Source organism: Oncorhynchus nerka, linkage group LG6, assembly GCF_034236695.1.
Source record: "Oncorhynchus nerka isolate Pitt River linkage group LG6, Oner_Uvic_2.0, whole genome shotgun sequence".
In the NCBI taxonomy this organism is placed as follows: domain Eukaryota; kingdom Metazoa; phylum Chordata; class Actinopteri; order Salmoniformes; family Salmonidae; genus Oncorhynchus; species Oncorhynchus nerka.
Window position 1 is genome coordinate 71,240,453 of NC_088401.1, and position 17,976 is coordinate 71,258,428.

Consider the following 17,976-nt stretch of genomic DNA (forward strand, 5'->3'; position numbering starts at 1 on the left):
GACACAAACAAACACAAAAAGCAACCCGGATGCATCACACAGGCGCACACACACTCACTCACTGATTTAAGGCTGCAGTATCCACATCTCTTTATTCTCTGTCAAAGGGCAGAGCACAGAGGGAACACTCAGACACACAAGGTACAGTATTCTGCTATTACAGTCCTACTGTGTAGTTAAGAGTGACGGAGAAGGGATGATTATCTCTGTGTGACAACTACAGGAGATGTAATGATGTGAGCTTTAGAGGACTGGGTATGAGGACACAGCACAGACCTAAGGCAGAGCTCTGTCTCGCTCAGAAAAAATGTATAGGCAAGACACTCATTTGACATTACAAAAACAGAGCAGTGATGACAGGCATGGTGATGGACAAGGTGCGATGTAAAACTGAACTGTCACCGGGTACCAGGCTGGTGATATACCCTCTTTTGACTACCCCCCCCCCCCCGCTCGCGCCTCCCCACCTGCGTCGCACAGCTCCGTGAGTCAGCGCACGCACACACACACAACGGTCATTCCGTTTCCATGGCGACTGCGCAAGCTGAGGGCAGAATCTACGGTGTTTAGGCAGCACTGATGCAAGAGGAATTTCAATGATGGGAGGATGGGTAAGACAGAGTGGAAATATAGGCTCTTTCCTCTAAAATACATTCCATACTGAAGGAAAACTTCATACTGGGTTAGAGTTGGGGAAGAGAGATTTCATTTGACTCAAAATCGAGAGCTTGGGAATGACTATAAGGTTATATCTGCAAAAAGATCATTCTGAGATAATTGGCTTTAAAGTTCTGAACCCTCATTGGTTTGAATGGGGCCAGCAGTTTTTATCTTGTATTCTTTTGAACTTAACATAAATTGGGGGTATTTAGAGTACTATAAATGTTATAGAACAAGCCTATAACAATAACTCCATTTCAACAAAAATGCAGATAGAACCTTATAGTCCCAAGCTCTCAAAATGTCAGAAGTTTAGTTTTTTTTAACAGAAAGACAAAATTGTTTGCAACAAAAACGTTAATTATAAATGGCATGCAGATATAAGAGCTAAGTTAGCATTTAGAGTGAGGTCATGGCTTTCTAAATGTCCACTCGATTGTTGTGTCTCTGAAACGTTCAAGTTAAAATGCTAACTGAGAGAGGGGAGTCATAATTCGTGCTATGTGGGGACTGGAGTGCGCATAAAGAACAAACATTGGTTCTTGTGGCGCTGTTAGTCCAACCCATGTAACCCATGGCTTAATGAAGCGTGTGAGCTGGAGGGAAAGTTCATGATTGTCAACAAAGAAAGATGATAATGAAAATGGAATACTGTACCTTAAGCATTCATTTCCCATTTGTAGTTTTAATCCCCAATCTTACTTTAGCTCAAGCCCAATGCCCATGGAATGCACAGAGAGTGTGATTTCACCATTTTAACAACGTTTTTATTGAAATCAAATTGGATTTAGTCGTAAAAAAAAACGTGAACAAGTTTCTCCCAGGGTACAATATTTTTACAAACAAAGAAATGGATAAAACAAAAACAGAAGCAAAATGAAAATGTGTCAAAATGGGGATAACTGCAGCTTTAAATACAGCTGAACACAAGCAACATGGAACACTGAACTGCAATGCCTCCTGGGTACTCTAGTGTAGCAAACATTATGACGCTCACTTGAAGCATGACAATAACAGTACTACATCCTGTATTCAAATGTGTGTGTGTGTGTGTGTGTGTGTGTGTGTGTGTGTGTGTGTGTGTGTGTAATTTGATTGTTAGGGAATTTTGCTGGTGAATGCAGGCATCACTAACAAGGACAACTGAGTGGCTCAGTTACTCACAGAAAATGAATGTTCTCCATTTGAGTAGAAATCACACACAGGACATGTTGCAATCAGAACAAACACATGATGAGTAAAACAAAAAATACAACAACAGCAAACATAGTTTGTTATTCACATATGTACAACTTGCATATTACTACATCATACGATTGTCTCCAAATCATTTTAAAGAGGCCATACGAACAAAGCAATCTTGTTTTTTTGGTATACTCTCCAACAGATACTACTGCAAAACGCAATCAACCTCGGTCTCCTGTTCTTTCTTTTCAGAGCCTCTCGTTTCACAGTGGATGTGACATTATTCACAGCTTGCCGGGGCCTCAAGTCCATTACTCATAAAGGTGCCATACCACACTACTTATGAGCATGAATTTAACCACCCCACATATGTACGTTAAATAAAGCAAGGCACTCTCTGTGTACAGGCGAGCGGGGCTGGAATTACCTGCCATTAATCTGTGCAAACAATTTACTTAAGCCCCAGTAAATGTAGAGTCCTTTTTCAATGGCCTGACAGGATGTGCAGTGGCAGGCTTCACAATAACACAAGGTGTCTGAAAGGACCTTCCCTTGTCGTTAAGTGTGCTTTTCTTTTTTTATATGTCTTCTTTGCTTCCCTTCCCCCTCTCCCTCCCTTCCCTCTCTCCCTTCCTTCCCCCTCTCCCTCCCTTCCCCCTCTCCCTCCCTTCCTCTCTCCCTTCCTTCCCCCTCTCCCTCCCTTCCCCCTTCCCCCTTCCTTCCTCCTTCCCTCCTCCCCCTTCCTTCCTTCCCCCTCTCCCTCCCTTCCCCCTCTCCCTCCCTTCCCTCTCTCCCTTCCTTCCCCCTCTCCCTCCCTTCCCTCTCCCCTTCCTTCCCCCTCTCCTCCCTTCCCCCTCTCTTCTTCCTTCCTTCCCCTCCCTTCCCCCTCTCCCTTCCTTCCCCCTCTCCCTTCCTCCCCCCTCTCCCTCCCTTCCTCCTCTCCCTTCCTTCCCCTTCGCTATCTACCCTTTGGTGAAAGGTTTTAATTATTTGGAAGTGAAAACATAAAACATGTGCAGTTAGGCCAAGATTGTACTATCCAGTGGTAGCCAACAGACAATAAAAATGTCTGAGGAATTCACCAGCACTTTGTCACACTCAAATGAACAAACTCAGTGTGAAAGGAAATAGAATCCTGCCATAAAGAGAGACTTTAAAACCAAATTATTTCTCTAAACACATTAAAATATACGGAATGACTCTGTGTGGGGCAGTGTAGGTGCCCAACCAAAGATATGCCTCCTGTAAAATAAACACAACACAAAAACATTAGCTCCTTCATTTAAAAACCCCTTCATTTAAACAAAAGGTTTGAGATAAAATTAAATATTAGCGTGAAAGTGTAGTGAGTCCATTTTAAGGTGAGGAATTTTTTAAAATGACAAACATAAACATAACAAAAAATAAAAATGAGAGATGAAAAGGCAAGCCTGTCCTGATTTGGGAAAGGTAGTGGCGTGATCGCTGTGAGAGAATGAGTGATCAGTGCAGCTTTGGTAGCAAATCTCTGTGATTCAGTCCCATCTCTACCAAACCTCATCGGTCCACATAATGTTCCTGTTGTACCCTGCTGTGGGGAAGTAGTCGCCTACCTGTTTGTTGCTGTATTTCGGCGGGTTTGCCTTGTAGCTGTAATCCGAATATTGATCGGAGCCTGTAGAGTTGTTGTCACCTGTGCCCACAAAGGTGTTGGTGGCGGGCAGGTCCTGAACGGCTTGGTGCTTCTTGGAGGCAGAGGGGGACTGGGGCTGCAGCTGGATGGAGGGCAGTGGGGAGTTGGAGCGGTAGTGTCTGCCCAGGTCGGGGCTGCCCGGGGGGTAGTTGAGGGGCAGGTGGATCCGGGGACTGTCATTGACACTATCGTTTATGAGGTTGAAGTTGAGGCCCTTCTGGAGGCTGGCCTCTTCGTCCTCCTCCAGTGGCTTGGTGGGCTTGGGCACCTTGCCCTTCTTGCTCTTTTTGCCCTTGCCATTCTTGGGCCCTGCTTTGGGGGCATACAGGTCCTTGCTCTCCTTCTTACCCGCCTGGTAGCCGCTCTTGGTGTCCTTCTGCATGCGATGACGGATCACCACCACCACCACAATGACCAGGATGACTCCGGCGATGCCCGCTAGGCTGCCATACAGGATGTTGCTGCGCTGGGCCAGCGCATAGTTGGGGTCCCCGGCAATGTCTCTGTCCAGAGGAGTGTAGAGGCTGTGACCCACCAGAGACTCGATCAGGGTGATGTTGCCCATGGTCTCATTGACGAAGATGTGGACCAGGGCGGTGGTGTGGCGTGGTGGCTTGCCTTTGTCGCTCACCTTCACTACCAGACGGTGGAGCCCGTTGTGCTTGCGGGTGAACTCCTGGGCCAGGGTGATCTCCCCATTGTTGGGCGAGATGTGAAACAGTCCGTAGGGGTTCCCGCCGGTAATGCTGTAGACCATCTCGGCGTTGGGTCCCGTGTCGATGTCTTCGGCCTCCACCACTTCAACGCGTGTCTCGGGGGTCGTGAGAGGCGGGAGGTACTTGTAGGAGGAGTTAGAGGGCTTGGTTACGTAGGGGGAGTTATCGTTCTCGTCCAAGACGTTGATGGTCACACCCACGTAGGAGGACCTGGGAGGGTCACCGGCATCCACAGCCCTGAGGCGGAAAGTGTATGTGCTCTCCTTCTCACGGTCAAAGGATATGCTGGAGAGGATAGTACCTGTGCCATTCTGGATGACAAACTTGCCATTGTCGGGCTCCACCGAGAGTCGCACCATGGCGTTCTCGCCCTTATCTGCATCGATGACCGTCACCATGCCAACAGGGCTGAGCGGAGGCATGTTCTCCAAGACGGAGAAGCTGTAGCCGCTCAACATGAACTTGGGGTCGTTGTCGTTACGGTCCAGCACCTTGATCACCACCGTGGCCGTCCCCCTCAGGCTAGGCGAGCCCTTATCGGCTGCCGCCACGTGGAACTCGTACTGCTCCCTGTGCTCACGGTCCAGCGTATTCCTCACGTGCACCTCTCCCGTTTTGGGGTCGATCTCAAAGAGCCCCTTAGTGGTCGAGTCCATAATGATGCTGTAGGTCAGCTCTGCGTTGGACCCACTGTCCGCGTCTGTGGCCACCACATCCAGGACCTTATCACCTGGCTGATTCTCCTCTGCAAAGTCCACCTCAAACAGGGTGGGGGAGAAGACAGGGGCATTGTCATTCATGTCGGTGACTTGCACCTTCAGGGAGTTTGTGCTGGACAGTGCAGGGTTACCGGAGTCCACCGCTACTATTTCAATCCTGTAGTCCTTGATGCGCTCGTAGTCTAGCAGGGTCGTGGTCTGCAGGAAGTATTTCCTCTTGCGGTCGTTGGCTGACTCGCTGGCGGGCCGCAGCTGGAAGGGGACGTCCCCGGCCACCACACAGGTGACCACAGCATTCTCCCCTTCATCACGATCCGACACCTGCACCAGGGCTACAGGCGTGCCGATGGGCATGTCCTCTGAGATGTTGGCCACACCGTCGTGGTGGGTGACCAGGCCGATGCCACGGATCTCGATGGCGGGTGCGTTATCGTTCTGGTCCTTGACGTTGATGGTCACCAGGACTTTGGAGCTCTTGGAGTTGGGGCCGCGATCCTTGGCCACCACGAAGAACTTGAGGAAGCTCTCCTCCTCTCGGTCCACCAGCCCCTTGACGTAGATGATCCCTGTGGAGCGGTCAATGCGTAGCAACCTCTGGACGGCATCGGAGGCCTGGTGCAGGCTATAGTCGATCTCCCCGTTGGTACCCATGTCAGCGTCGTTGGCTTTCACCTGGACACGCGCACACGAGCACACACACAAACACATAAAAGATTAGCCTTTAGCTTCTGCAACCTACCGTTTACAAAACCACGAAACAATTGTATTCCCCGTAATTTATGTAAATGCCTCTAAATTCACTCCTAGATTGTATCAACGCCTTGATTCTCCTCATAGCTCAAGTTCATGCTCTGTCTCATGCATAATGGACTATCAAAACTAAGCATGCGCAGCCCCACATAAACATCTAGCGATTGTCACATGGGTCATTGGCAGTTAATGGGGAAATGACTGAGAGTGTTAATGTTCCTCCCATTATCAAAAGGCCATTGTTCCTACAGGGGTCAATAGGAGGAGATAGAGTGACAGAGATTGGTGGCAACGGATTGACTTGGCCCTGCCTCTGTACTCCTTGCCAAAACAAGAAACTTCCCATAAGCTTCTGAGAACAGCCTTCCATTAATACATTAGGAAACAAGCCATCTCCGTAATCTACACATGGGGGAATATCATCTCAGTGAGTTTGGCTATAAGGATCCTAATATATTTTATTGAATTATAGGCCCATGATTACACAGTATAAATAGAGGTGTCTGTGAGTAGATCTGGTGTAAACGGACTGGGAAAATGAGCGAGGTATCATTTAGAATGGAGGTAAACTGTCGGACCCAACCTTACAGGGTCACTCTGACACCTTACCACCTGACACACCAAAATCCATTTCTGTCATCTTTCTAACATTACTCATCCTTAAACACACCTTGCAAAACACCGTATCACTTACCCCATATGATAGTCAAATAGACTGCCCCAGCACTCCCATTACCGAGCCACGCATGACTTAATGTGACTCAGACATCAGATTATCCATGGGGTTTATTGGTATTAATGCTCTATGTGACTCATTCCATTTCATCCTCCACAGAAACCCCAGAATGCATTTCACTTAACAGGCATTTGGAGAGAATTCCTTTGAGAAAGCAGAAATGCTTGATTGACACGTCTGACCTGTTTAAGTCGTCAAATTAGACTATTTTTCTACCCTTGCCGTTCATTTGCCACTGCTCCCTTAGCAAGATCATGAAGGGAGAAAACAACGCATGGACTAACTGTTGACTGAGAGATTAACAGTATTTATACACATTTTATGCCTGGACACTTCGTCTCAAATTGCTCCTGGAACCCGGCCAACTGTAGGGCTCGCCTTATCGGCTGTGTCGCACTGCAATCCAATATGCCATTCTCAGAACCTGTCAATAATTCACTAGTGTTTTGTAAAACCGGTGGTTAAAGTGACAGTGGAAAGAGGAAGACAAATCCATTTGCTGAGGAGAATATGATTTGGTTCCATCGTTTCCTAAACCTTAACCCTGTTGTTTTGTATCGGTGCCCAGGCCCCATGGGAAATAGGGGGCCTAATGTAATGAGGGTGCTTGTCAAGTGGAGTTTGAGGGCTCTTTGGATCATAGTGTTCCTTTCACTGTCTCTTCACCAGATATAAATTGAGAAGTATAAATATGGTTTGGGGAGTTGAATAGCTGAACCACAAAGTCTGAATTTAAAGATTCACTTAGTTACTCTAAGTGAATCTACTTCATTGCGCTTTTGACCGAAACAAATGGCCCCACAGCATGAAACGGCAGTTATTTTCATGTGTGAAATGCTCTGAGAGAGGGAGAGAGATATCAACTTTGTGACTGAGTCTATGAGTGTATCTCTATCTAACTGTAAGTCACTCTGGAAAAAAGTGTCTGCTAAATGACTAAAATGTTTTTAAAAATCTTCAAAGAAATGTAAAGTATATAGAATCTCTGTATGTACTGTACTGTAGGTATCTCTGTGTGTTTAGTACCTGCAAGACTGAGTGTCCCACAGGGCTGTTCTCAGCCAGCTCAGCCTCATAGTGGCTCCTCTCAAACTTGGGTGCGTTGTCGTTCTGGTCGGTGACGGTCACCCTCAGCAGGGCGCTGCTGGCTCGTGGTGGTGTGCCCCCGTCCACCACACGGATGTTGAGATCGTACGAGTCTTTCTGCTCGCGGTCCAGGTTGCCCATGACGATGAGCTGCGGCTGCTTCTCGTCTGTGTCCTCGGCCACCTGCAGGCTGAAGAGCTGGTCGGCGTCAGGCCCGGCGCTGAGCGAGTACTCGGCCACGCCGTTGTGGCCCGAGTCCTTGTCGCTGGCCATGGGGATGGAGAAGAGCGCCCCGATGTGTGTGTTCTCTGGGATGGACAGCATGAGGATGGGCGAGGTGAACTGGGGTGTGTTGTCATTGACGTCCTGCACCTCGATGCGGCCCTCGATCAGCCGCGGTCCCTGGCCCTGCTTCAGGTCCGTGATGGACACCTCGAACTCCAGGAAGCACTTGTCGCCCTCGAACAGGTTGCGGCAGTCCCGCAGTGTCTCACGGTCGATGGGGACCTCTGTGGTGTAAATGTCTCCCGTCTTGCCGTCCACGCGCAGGTAAGGGGTGCCCACCTCCAGCTTGTACAGGTGGCCTGAGTCGGGGAGGCCCTCGTCCGATGCCAGGCTGCCGATCAACGTGTTGGGCGGCTGCTCCTCGAGCATCCGGTAGAGAATGTCAGTGGGATCGGCGGCACAGCAAACCAGAAGCATGGCCGCCAACACCAACGTGGCATCCCACCTCAGCACCATCACTCCGCTTGACTGGAAACGCATCGGTCTGCAAGAAAGAAAATGAGAAAGACAAACAAACATGATTAGAAATGGCCTCACTCATCTTCTAAAAAGGTCCGGACAACTTTTAAAGACACTTGGGTAACTCTTTGGGATTTATGACAGGTCTCGTTTGAATTTATTGCAATCTTTTTTACACAAGACACTTAATGTGTCTGAAACAATTACTTGAGTGAGATGTCTGTTTCGCGAGAGTTCGAGCCATGTCCAATCCATAAAACGGACTCAACCTTGTATCTCTGCCAGGTACTTCAATGACATATGCAGCAGTAGACTAAGGGGACGGAAAAGGATTCAACTGCCACTGTTGCCTACCTCCTCCTGCTAATTCTGGACATTGACAACATTAGGTGTAATTCAGCTATTCCAAGGCTACCAGACATTGCGTACAGCTCACTAATTTGGACTTTGAAACTGAATATGCCACTAAAAGGCAGCAACTAGGAAAATCATATGTGGGGGCAAATCCCAGGGGTTTTGTTTTTCAGCGCTGATGATATCACAATGAAAAGCAACCCAATCAAGTCCTAATTGAACACACGGTAATTTACACACAAAGCAACTCTCCTTTTGATTCTTAACCTCTTTCCTCCTTAATTAATTATCTCTCTGTTTCAGCACATTGCTTTGATCCCCATTTCCCCACTTCTCTGTTCTCCCCTGGCTCTAATTCACTTCACTGTATATGTTCTCTGCGTGTGGAAAGTCTCATGCTCGCTGCAACCGGGGAAAGGAGACAGGTCTGCGGGGGTTAATCTGTGGAGTTTTCCACATCCTTGTTTTTGAAAGGATGCCTTCTAATCATCCCCTCAATCCCCATCCTTCTCCTCAGATGATCTGTAGGGTCTAGCATGCTGAATAAAGAAAGGAAAAATGATTTGCCTTCTCTTCCTCCTCATCTTCCTCATCCTCCTCTTTGTATATATAGGTTCCTGTGTGTGTGTGTGAGCGTGCGCGTACACCATTGAGAAGATAAGAGAGGAGGAAAATAAACCTTCATTTCCTGGAAGTCTGGTCCCCTGGAGTATAAGGGGCTCTTTAATGAGGCAAAAATAATAAGAGAGAGAAAGAGAGAGCGAGAGAGACAGAGAGACATGGAGTGAGACAGAGAGAGACAGAGAGACATGGAGTGAGACAGAGAGAGAGAAAGAGAGATAAACACACTCATATCAGGAGGGAGCAGTTGTTTGTTCCGTGTGACGCTCATTGAGATGAGAAATATTACACACCATGCCTAAACATATATGTGCACCCACACACACTTTTTCTCACACGCACACGTGCACGCGCATGCACACACACACACACACACACACAATAAATGACATATGGGCTTCTCTAGCATATACCAACAGAACACTCCTCATACCCAGGCAGGAGAGATGTACTAATGAGGCTGCTGAGGAACAGGGGCTCCACTCTATGATTGAGGGTGAGCAAGTGGGAGAGAGACTCATTTCTGTAGTCTAATTCTGGGTCTGCAAATGACAGCTCCTCTTTTCCCCTGATGACACTCACACAGGCAGAATTATAAAGTGTGTGTTCAGTTTGTGTGTGTTTGTGTGTGTGTTAGAGTGTAGAGGGCTTTTCAGAGGTGCAAAATACCTCCCCCCCTGGCCTCAGGCTTACCTCTCCACCTCTCAGCAGGTCAGGTATTTCACAACTCTGAAGAGGCCAGGGAGAACAGGCTGCATTGAATTCATTCTGTACCGCTGGTGGGGGGAAAAACACTGAGGTCCACTAAAAACCCATCCAACCTACTGACCTCATCGTGGAACTGCTTAGTGAAAACCTAGAGAGGCCATAGCTGGTGACAGAGATCAAACTGGAAAGATCATTTATCATCACGCCACTGTAACAGAGGTGTGTACATACCCATGTCGCAGATATTAAATATCATATTACGCAATAGGAGAAGTGTGTGAGGATCTGTGTGTATTGTTGTGTGTTGTTAGATGTAATTGCACTGTTGGAGCTTAGAAACACAAGCATTTCGCTTCCCCCGCAATAACATCTGCTAAATATGTGTATGTGACCAATAACATATGCTAAATATGTGTATGTGACCAATAACATATGCTAAATATGTGTATGTGACCAATAACATATGCTAAATATGTGTATGTGACCAATAACATATGCTAAATATGTGTATGTGACCAATAACATATGCTAAATATGTGTATGTGACCAATAACATATGCTAAATATGTGTATGTGACCAATAACATATGCTAAATATGTGTATGTGACCTATAACATATGCTAAATATGTGTATGTGACCAATAACATATGCTAAATATGTGTATGTGACCAATAAAGTTTGATTTGACTGGTTTCATTATGATGGATGGTGCTCAGGGGCAGTGAGAGACTCGCATTGAGTCCCAAATGGCACCCTATTCCTTATATAGTGGTATGGGAACTGGTGGGTACTGGTCAAAAGAAGTGTACTACATAGGGAATATGTTGCCATTTGGAATGCAGATTCTGTGCTACTGGGGGGCCTTGGAGACAGTCTGGAGAAGCCGTGCTCCAGCCACAGGAAGATCCCCACTTGTTCTTCACATCCCGTGTCAGAGGAAGGCCCTAAAAATGATCAAAGACTCCAGCCTCCCTAGTCATAGACTGTTCTCTCTGCTACCGCACGGCAAGCGGTACCGGAGCGCCAAGTCTAGGTCCAAAAGGCTTCTTAACAGCTTCTACCCCCAAGCCATAATCAAATGGCTACCCAGACTATTTACATTGACTCCCCCCTTTTTACTCTTCTGCTACTCTCTGTTAATGTTCTATGCATAGTCACTTTACCGCTACCTACATGTACTTATTACCTCAATTACCTCAACTAACCGGTGCCCCCGCACATTGACTCTGTACTGGTACCCCCTGTATAAAGCCTCCTCACATTGACTCTGTACTGGTACCCCCTGTATAAAGCCTCCTCACATTGACTCTGTACTGGTACCCCCTGTATAAAGCCTCGCTACTGTTATTTTATTATTTTTACTGTTAATTATTTGTTGTTTTTCTATTTTTGTCTTGTTTTCATTTTTTGTTTACTTTAGTTTATTTAGTAAAATACTTTCTTAACACTTATTTTTTATTTGAAAAAATTGTTGGTTAAAGGGCTTGTAAGTAAGCATTTCACTGTAAGGTCTACCTGTTGTATTTGACACATGTGAGAACCAAAATAAAAAGTAAAAATAAAAATGTGATTTGATCCTTCCCCACACCTCTGGACTCTCTCTGGAACAGTCTCACTCAACTGTGAATGTGTGTCAGGGAGTGAGGGTGCATGTTTGTATGTGAACGGCAGCAGAGTCAGGGAGCTGTTGAGGCTCGAGGACAGAGGAGAAGAGCAGAGCAACATCGCTAGTGTGTGTTCTGAGAGAGAGAGAGAGAGAGAGAGAGAGAGAGAGAGAGGGGATTCCTGTGTGTGTGTGTGTGTGTGTGTGTGTGTGTGTGTGTGTGTGTGTGTGTGTGTGTGTGTGTGTGTGTGTGTGTGTGTGTGTGTGTGTGTGTGTGTGTGTGTGTGTGTGTGTGTGAGTGACTGGTCGAACTGAGTGGCCTGGCAAAGAGGTTGACATTGAGATGGAAATGAAACACCCTGGTGGCTCTGAGTGGCAGGGCCCCTTAACGACTCCCAACGTTTACAAAACAGCCCAGACTTAAGAAAGTCACATCTACATCTGGCACCTGGCATTGCCTTAACCCACCTCCCCTTTACCCCTTAACTCCTACCCCTTTCAGCCTTCCTGGAAAGGGGAGTGAGGGGACACTCCGACCAGTGTCCAGACAAGCAACGGCAGACAATAGAGGATATATTTGAATGACAATGGGCCATCAACACAGCTTTCTTCGGTGCCTTATCTGTCAACATTAGCAGTCCAGGATTTAGGGGACAAGGGGTCCGATTTATGGCGACAACGCTTTTCGGCTACTAAATCAACAGGGGCCAGCCCTCCCGACCTTCCTCATTGGCAGTGCTGGAGAGATGTGTGTGAGCGACGTGAGAATTCGAAAGAGAACAACGCGAGCGAGAGCACTCTGCTGTCGTAGAATACCTTGGAAACTAGTAGCTTCCTTGTTCCTTCTCACCACACCCACTCGATTCTGTCAACTTTAAACGGTATTTAAACCAATAGATGTCAGAATAAAAAGGCATTGACTTGTAAACTGTGTATTGTACTGCGTGAGACAGGCTGTTTTCTTTATGCTCCACAACCATTACTGCTTTCATATTTCTCTGTCTGTTCCTGCCACCCACACTTGCCCTACACCTGTGATGCTGTGTCCTCTGCTAGAATACTTGCTGCACGCTAAATCCTGCTCACAAAGACCCATTACAAATCCCCTCATTGTACATCTCTCTCTCTCTCTCTCTCCATACACTCTTTCTCCCTCCCTCCCTTCTTCGCTACCCCTCTCTGGCTCTCTCGTTCACGTTCTCCCTCATGTACTCCCTCTCTCTCTGTATCTCCAACTCCATCCCTCCTTCAGTTTCCTTCGCTCTCCTCCCTCCCTCCGCTCATCTTTCCCTCTCCCTCTTTTCTCTGGGTGAGCATTGTGCTTCCACACTGAGAGAGGTTAACAGATTTAACAGGCTAATTGCTATTCTGAGGCCTCCCCGCTGACACGGCGCACAACCGTTGTATTAAGGTTTTAACTCAAACCAGTGGCTAGGAATTCATCATCCTAACCCCCCAGCAACCTTCCTTCAACCAGCCAGCTAGCTACCAGACCTGGGTTCAAATACCATTTGAAATCATTTCAAATAGACCTACTTTACATGCCTGACTGAGCTTGTCTGGCTTAATGGACCAACAGAATAGTTCCAGAAATGTTAACCCCCTTACATCTAAAACTCTAGAGCAAACGCCAAAGTATTTGAACCCAGGTCTGCTAACTACACTACGGTATACTCCACAACAAGCCAAAGCAACACTAGGCTCTGCCAACTACAGTCAAGCCTTAATAAAGCGACACAAAAGCAGTTGTGTAAGAAACAGCGATACACGCACAGCAGGCCGACCAGTTTGCTGAGTCCTTTACCATGGTGATGTACCAAGAAACGGTATACACACTTCACTAAAGCCCGCATTGGAATGTGCATAAGGCTGAACAATTCAAGAATCTAATTACACAGCGGCATTTATGGAGGTTAAGAAGTGTCATAGTTCCAGACGTGCTGGAGGAATGATTGACTCTATGAGAGAGCACTGGACGATGGCATCTGCCCCTCCCTGGTTAATGTGTAACCTCACACTACAGGGCCTGTTACTGCACTATACAAGACTCGCCTACCAACTCCTCATAAGATCTCAAGGCAAACAAAAGGTTAGCCTGTTTGTTTTAGAACTTGTTGTGCTACTGCTGAGTTTTGGAGTACGACAGCAACTGTTATTACCTAGTTACCAACAACAACATAAGTAGAGGAACCCCCCCACCAACACACACACAGCCCATACACACAGCCCATACACACAGCCCATACACACACGGCTCTTCCAGACAATCAAGCACATTCTTTACCATCTTATGTATTATTGAGTTTTCCCATCATGTATAAACCACATAGTACCAATCACACAGAACATGACTCTTTGCATTTTTTATACACTGGCTTTTCAACTGTTCAGGTTTGAAGGGATCTATTGCATAAGCACTTTGGACATCTAAATCTATCACAGACACACATATTATTTGGCTCCATTGTCAGAATTGAGGAGCACATTGAACAGCCTCCTACTACTGCTCTCTATCGCCACAATACAAGAAACTGGCCTGGAGTGCCTATGGATGGAGGAGGGTGGGAGGGCGGGTTAAGGTGTGAGGGGTTGGTGAGCAAGTCCTAAAGCCAGACAGAACCCAACCTTGGATGGCCCATCCAGCCAGGTCATTGTCCAGCACAATCGCACCCATTCTCTTCCCCGCTCTGGAGACTGCTGGACGGGGGCTTCTCACCATGCTATATGGGTGGTCCCTTACCCAAGGGATTACTTTAACGATTTCATTCAACCCAATTGTTTGGCCCAGATCACTCTCTCCCCTCTATTGGGAAGCAGGCAAACTGTTGCTGGTTGCCTGTCTGCCAGCCTGTGTGCCAGACTATGCCGGTCAAAGAGGCAGACCATTAGGGTGATAGCACCACCGAGCCACGGCTGGCTGCTTAGGGCGAATGGAGACTAAAGTGCTCCACTACACCACCCACTGGTGCTGGCTGGCAGAGATATGGCGTGCTAGGATGATGTACAGCGAGACACAACATGCTGGGACTATCTGTGGGGCTGCTGGTGGGAACGCACTGCAAAACAATATCAGGAACAAGGTAACGGAAGTGTTGTTCAGACACTGTCTCCTGTGCTGTGGCAGAGACACTGTACTGGGCTGGAAGACTCTCGTCTCGGTGAGCAGGACACTGAATCCTCTCTGTCTTCCTCTAGTCTAGCCTAGGAGATAAACTGCAGTGAGAATGATTGTGGTCGAACCGCTCCAACTAACTGCTCTTTGCCAATGCACTAGCTAGCACCATCTCCGGAGAGAAAACGAGGTGTTCTCTAGCTCCGGTCAATGATATACAAATACCAGAGCTACGGCAAATGTGTTTGATCTCCATAATTCGGCTGCTTCCTTGGATCATACCGAGGTGCACAACACCTAGACTCTCAACCAGACAGAGCGGTCACTCCCCTCTCCATATCGTCTGACACCATGCCACCTTGTCTTCAATTGAGCACAACACGCCGTATAAACACATAGGGATTATCCCACAGATGGCAGATGGAACTACTCTCTACTTATATATTACAAGATAAGACCTAGGAAAATATCAGACGTCATGGCGTGAGCTCCTTGAAAACATATGTATTTACAGTTGCTGGAGTAAAAATGAATGCAATGGTTATATCCGTATGTAAACTACATGGTCTAATTCTGGCCAATTAACATGTAGGAAAACAGCCTCGTGTTTCCTGGCTGCGGTGGCAACACACCTATTTGGAAGTCTCTTTCCCTAAATTGGAATAGGATTTAATGAACCCAAAACATGCTGTGGAAATGCATCATTTCAAGCATAGACAATTATCCACACCCATTCTCACGAGGTCTATGGTAGACGGCTAAGACCTTTAATAAAAATAAAAAATGAATGCCATTTCAACTTTTCAGAATTTTAATGAAGGCGTCTGTGCACCTGTTGACTCAGATCATTAATTTAACATACACATGTGCATAGCCTACACAACAAGTCCTATTTATTTTTCGAGTTTATCTCGACATTCCCTGCTCATTCGCCGCATTGCACAATTGAAATCTGACCATGACGCGGATTTGGAGGAGAATGAATTGGAAAGACAAGCTACTTCATCAAATCAAATCAAATGTTGTTGGTCACATACACATATTTTGCAGATGTTATTGCGTGTGTAGCGTTTGTGTTCCTAGCTCCAATAGTGCAGTAATACCTAACAATTCACAACAATACACACACGTGTAAAAGTAAAATAATGGAATTAAGAAATATATAAATGAAACAACAGACACAGGAAGCCTTTTCGCATATGGAAAACGGTCACATGTAAACTAGCCTATCTCTAGTAGGCTGACAATTCTTCAAGGCCGATAGGTTACAGTACACAGCTGAATCATTTAGTAGGCTGCTGTCAAATAATAAGCACAAACAACTAAAGCCGACTCTTTTAAAATACCAAACTTAATGAAAATACTCACGATTCAATGAGGCAAGATTGTGCTGATCTTAACATACTCAGTAAAACACACCGAATAAACGAGAAGCTTGAAACGACCCGCAGAATCCCCTCCGCGCGTGACATTAAAGTATCCGCCATTGTGTAGATAATTAACCTCAGTGCATTACTCAAACTGCATGGAACCCGGTGGGCTGACTGTAACCAATCGCTCCACTGACCTGCGTTACTCTGTTGCTTGTGAGTATGCAAATTGAACGGTGTAGTCCACAATAGTGTGCTTGACCAATCTACAGTTGGCCTAGGCCTCTACCCGTTTAAAATAAAGCAACACATTTTGTCCACGTTTTTTTTTACACATTTTCTGGTAGACTATGTAAGCAACGTAAAATAGAAACGCTTTGTCAGCATCAATTCGATTTTAATTGCATGAACCCCGTATGTAAATGAATAAGACGAGTGGAGGCGCTTGGCATTTTACCAGAGGGGAAGGAATCGTGGTGCTTTGACTGAAGCTCCTTAATAAACCCAAAACCTTCCTCCCCCTAACGCTTGCTTCATCAGTCACTAGCCTACGCCGGACTACAGTTTACAGGATTGTGTAAATTGTCGTTGGCTAGGCCTACTACAGAGCAGTTTTTTGTCGGTGATGGCCTACGTTTAGAGTTTAGACTATTTATTTGAAGGGCTTAAATGGAATGCAGCAGCCTGTTGCCAATTGGGAAGGGCTCTGCAATAGCCAAATTATCTGCGGCGGTGAGGGTCATCAAGTTCATGAACGCTTATCGGGAAAACACTATTCAAGATTTGTATATTTTTTTATTACATATGAAAATTAAGAAAAATAGATATAGACCAGTATTATTATGTGGCGAGGAGATGAGGTAATTGCATGCATTAATAGAATGGTGTGTCTTTGCGCCCTCAATCTCCCTATATAACACTTTATGAAAAGCATTCTAAGAGATAGGCGATTCAGAGGTGCGAGTTTCATCTTTATGGTTTCGTGTGTACCGCATCATCACCATCCTGCCTAGCAGGTTAGACGCCTCCGTGGAAGGAGACAGCTTGGAACGGGAGAAGCCAGAAAGACCGGATTTCGCAGTAATGTCACAGCCAAGTGAGGCTGTCATGAAAAGGCTACGGCTGCCGCTTCAGAGAGCTGTCCATCATTGATCCTACTTTTAAAAATAGCTGATATAGTTCAGATATTGCCATTTAGTTATAACTATAACATATTGACCGTCGATAAAAACTCATATGCTAAAATAAGAGGGAATATTACTTTAAAAGGTACTGTACAACAAAGCATTTGCAAAGACTCAGCTACAGGTGATACAAGCGCGTCTAATAGGGGGCTGTATTGGAAGGGCGTATTGGCAACCCATATGACTGTTTTATAAATTACATTAGGTGACTATTTGAAAAAAACGTACTTATTCGGCAATTCGTGGCGAATTTACAATCAACCTACTTTAGCCTATAGGCCTATTGCTGGGTATTCTGTCCTGATATATTGTAATGGTAATAGCCTATTGATTAGGCTATTTATGACCTTACTATTAGCCTATTACATTCAACTCATATGCCTATTTGGCTCGGTTGGGCTGAGGTATACACACACAACAAAAATACATAATTAGGAAAATAATAAATATTTGATTCAAATATTCCTCACTGGAAGTCCTTATAAAAATCGGTTTTCGTGAACCCAGAGAGAGATATTTCGTTGGGAGCTTTAGCTAATTTATGGCGTATATGGAAAGGACATTTTGAGGGTGGACGGGGTAAGCGCACCGTCGCTCATAGAGAAATCCACACCAGTAGGCTAGTGTAGGGGAAAACATCTAACATCGGTAGTCATCAGTGGAAAGATCATGCGGGGAATATCAACCGCCGACACACAAGTCCACGGTCGGAAAGCAAACAACAAGTGTTCAACCTCGGAATGAAACGGACCGA

The 17,976-nt window shown here is 46.1% G+C and overlaps 1 protein-coding gene across 1 annotated transcript; it reads right to left on the reverse strand.

Annotated features, from left to right (window-relative positions):
* Positions 1-2,777: 2,777 nt before the first annotated feature.
* On the reverse strand, positions 2,778-16,218 carry LOC115130910 (protocadherin-1). The gene is made up of 4 exons (XM_029662492.2): positions 16,037-16,218; positions 7,465-8,293; positions 3,438-5,624; positions 2,778-3,087 (listed from the first exon to the last, which is right to left on the reverse strand). Exons 1-4 carry the CDS (start codon positions 16,153-16,155, stop codon positions 3,010-3,012), a joined length of 3,213 nt encoding a protein of 1,070 aa, XP_029518352.1. The 5' UTR covers positions 16,156-16,218; the 3' UTR covers positions 2,778-3,009.
* Positions 16,219-17,976: the final 1,758 nt, after the last annotated feature.